Source organism: Zingiber officinale, chromosome 1A, assembly GCF_018446385.1.
Source record: "Zingiber officinale cultivar Zhangliang chromosome 1A, Zo_v1.1, whole genome shotgun sequence".
NCBI lineage: Eukaryota > Viridiplantae > Streptophyta > Magnoliopsida > Zingiberales > Zingiberaceae > Zingiber > Zingiber officinale.
The window spans coordinates 120348059-120351057 of NC_055987.1; the positions used below are offsets into that span (position 1 = coordinate 120348059).

Below are 2999 nucleotides of genomic sequence, written 5' to 3' on the forward strand. Positions count from 1 at the left end.
CCGGTGCAGGACACAATGGATCGGAAGAGCTAAGTAGCACGGGTGCGGAGAATCTCAACGGTCCGTCGAGGAGAGTCATTAGATATCAACAATGCGGGCAAAAGCGGAGGTTCCTAAAACGAAAAGATGCCCTCCTAACTAGTAGTAGCCTGCCAACTGTCTCCCACTACAAGACAAAACCCATGTGCGAAGGCGGAGGTTCCTAAACAGAAAGATGCTTGCACGACAAATAGCAGCACGACAGGTGTCCGGAACGAGGCGACAAAGCCCAGCGTCTAACGTTTTCTGACAGGATGGCAGGTTCCAAAAAGGGGAGGCATAAAAGGCGAGAAATCCCTCGTATGCAGGTACGCGCACACACTCTCTCGTCACTTGGGTTTTCCACAACTGTTTTCCTTCTTCTTCTCTCTGTTCTTTCTGGGGAAAAATGACCTGACTTGAGCGTCGGAGGACCTGATCCGGGGACTTTTTCCCTGGGTTTCGGTCTCTAACGTGGAGGGGGAGATTGTCTGAGTGTGTGGAGGGTGCTGCAGCAGCGTCAGCCACCCGTGGGAGCCGAATTATCTCCTACGACCTTCCGTCAACCATCGGGACACCTCGACCAACTTCCGTCCGACTCAGCCTCCGGACGGGATCAATATTATTTTATAATGCCAATCAATAAGTAAATTTGTTTTGTTTATAATTGAGTGGATTGATTTTCTTGAAAACGAATAATCTAATGTACATATAAAATTTCTGGAACAAAATCTAATTTCATGACATTTTAAAAAAAGTAACATATCATATCTTGTTTAAGCATTAAAGTGACAAAGTGGTTGTGAATGCAACATTTTAAATTATTTGATTTTAATCTTTTGCTTTTTGAATTATATTTATCTAATAATGCATTGTTAAATTTTAAATTGATAATATTCGTGTCATCTCCCGTTGAATTTGCAAGGTAATGGCAACAAAAATAAAATATTAATTATAATTGATTTTAATCAAGAGAGATTTACCATATAATACCATATAAGTTATTTTTATAATAGTTGTGATTGCATTTGATGTTTATGATTACCTATATAAGTTATGCATAACTATAAAAATAAATAAATATTTTCTCCATGTTTTTCTACATCTCTTAGCTTATCCCTTTTTCCAATAAAAAATAAAAAATCTGTTATGATTTCAAATTTGTTAATCCTATTTATGTAACCACATGATCAACGCTGATTACATCACAGAACGCGGTAGTCGTTGCACCAAATATTTATTCTATCAAAATTTGCAGCAATGAAACGAGAAGACGTCGCCGGACACGCAAGCTACAGCTGGTCGCACTGCGCCGCCTCGAACGACAGCGTCCCGCCGGCGAGATCATACAGCACATGCATGTTCTGCTGCTGGAAGTTGCCAAAGATGGATAACGTTAAATTCGACCTCACCACCACCACGCACAGCAACGCCGCGCCTGAATCCACCACAATGTAGTTCTCCGGTGGTAGATCCATGTCCGCCCCCTCGAAGTGAAACACCAATCTCGGCACCTGCACCGCCTCGCCGCCGTACGCGAAGCAGATGTCGTAACCGTAGGCCGATCCATCCGCCGCCGACAGATTCATCTGCGACTCGAACGCTCGCTTCAGCTCCGCATAAGCCGGGTCCACCAGCATGGTCACGGTAGTGCCGGAGTCGATGACCAACCCCCCGGTCCCGTTCGAAGTCATTGAGAAGGTCGTGTTCGGTATCGGAAGCTCGGTATCGCCGACGGTGATCCCGTGCAATGATAGGTAGTAGTAGGAGGGGAAAGACGGCGGGTTGGCGACGAACGGGGTGGATTGAGCCTGCTCGCTTAACGTCGCCATGGCGCCCAGAAGCAGAGGACTCGTCTTGTTGTCGCCGTAGGACGTGAGGCAGTAAGAGAACCTCCCGTCGCCGAGTTGGGACACCAGCGACAAGTTCCCTCTCCCCATCCCCACGATCCCTGACCCTGACGAGTTGTCGAAGTTTCCGTTGTTGTTGTTGCTGCAACCAAAAGCGACCTCGGATACGGCCACCGACCCGAAGGTGAACGTCTCGGTGCCGAGGACGCCGTCGGTGGAGGAGTTATCGCCGTAGGTATAGTCGTAGCTGCAGTCGGAGGCAGGAGGAGCGCAGGTTCTGGTGAAGGAAGGGAGGGAGAGGCACTGGGAAGCGTTGCAGGGCAGGGTGGCGTAGGTGGAGGACCGAGAGGGGTCGTACAGCGGCGTGAGCTGGGAGAAGCATCGAAGGCAGGGCTGGCACTGCGTCCAGATGAGATCGCTGCCGGTGTCCATTATGGCCGAGTAGGAGAGCGTCGGCGTGCCGATGGCGAGCTCCATGAGGAACGAACCGCCGCCGGCGTACAGCTGGGTTTGGACGTCGACCGTCGACTGGACGTTGCTGCCGGAAGTCATGACGCGCTCGGCGGCGCGCTTGAGCAGATCTAATTTTGTGAAATCTCGCTGGGAGTCGACGTGGCTGAGCTCGATCCGGACGCCTGCGGTCGTGGGGCAGGACGGTGCGGCGCCGAAGGAGAAGAGAAAGAGCAGCAGCAGCAGTTTCGCCATTGATCGATGTTAAACTTTTGATCGATAGTAAGAGATTAGCATAAATTTATAAGGAATTATACAATAATTAGAATTCCATACGACCAATTCACGCAGATGATTAAATTTCGAAGGTTGACCTATTCCATGCAGCGTAAGTTTCCAAGTCAGCTCACACCGTCAACTTAAGAGCTAGCAAGTTTGATAGCAAACTCTTCTGCATTATTTCTTAATTTAATTCCGAAACTTCCTGCATGATTATTTCTTGTTCAACTTACACGGTCCATTTGTAATATTTTTTATTACGTTAAATAACGCGTTTTCAGAGCCGTGTTAATTAAGCTGAGCACCATATGATTTATAATCAGTCTTGACATTGACAAATAAACTTTTTTTCTTTCTGAAAGTAGATAAACTTACACGTTTCCTTTTCTTAATTAAAAAACA

The 2999-nt window shown here is 47.2% G+C and overlaps 1 protein-coding gene across 1 annotated transcript; it reads right to left on the bottom strand.

Annotated features, from left to right (window-relative positions):
• Window positions 1-1168: 1168 nt before the first annotated feature.
• LOC122029489 (aspartic proteinase nepenthesin-1-like) lies at window positions 1169-2609 on the bottom strand. Its single transcript, XM_042588492.1, has one exon. It carries the CDS (start codon window positions 2571-2573, stop codon window positions 1311-1313), a length of 1263 nt encoding a protein of 420 aa, XP_042444426.1. The 5' UTR covers window positions 2574-2609; the 3' UTR covers window positions 1169-1310.
• Window positions 2610-2999: the final 390 nt, after the last annotated feature.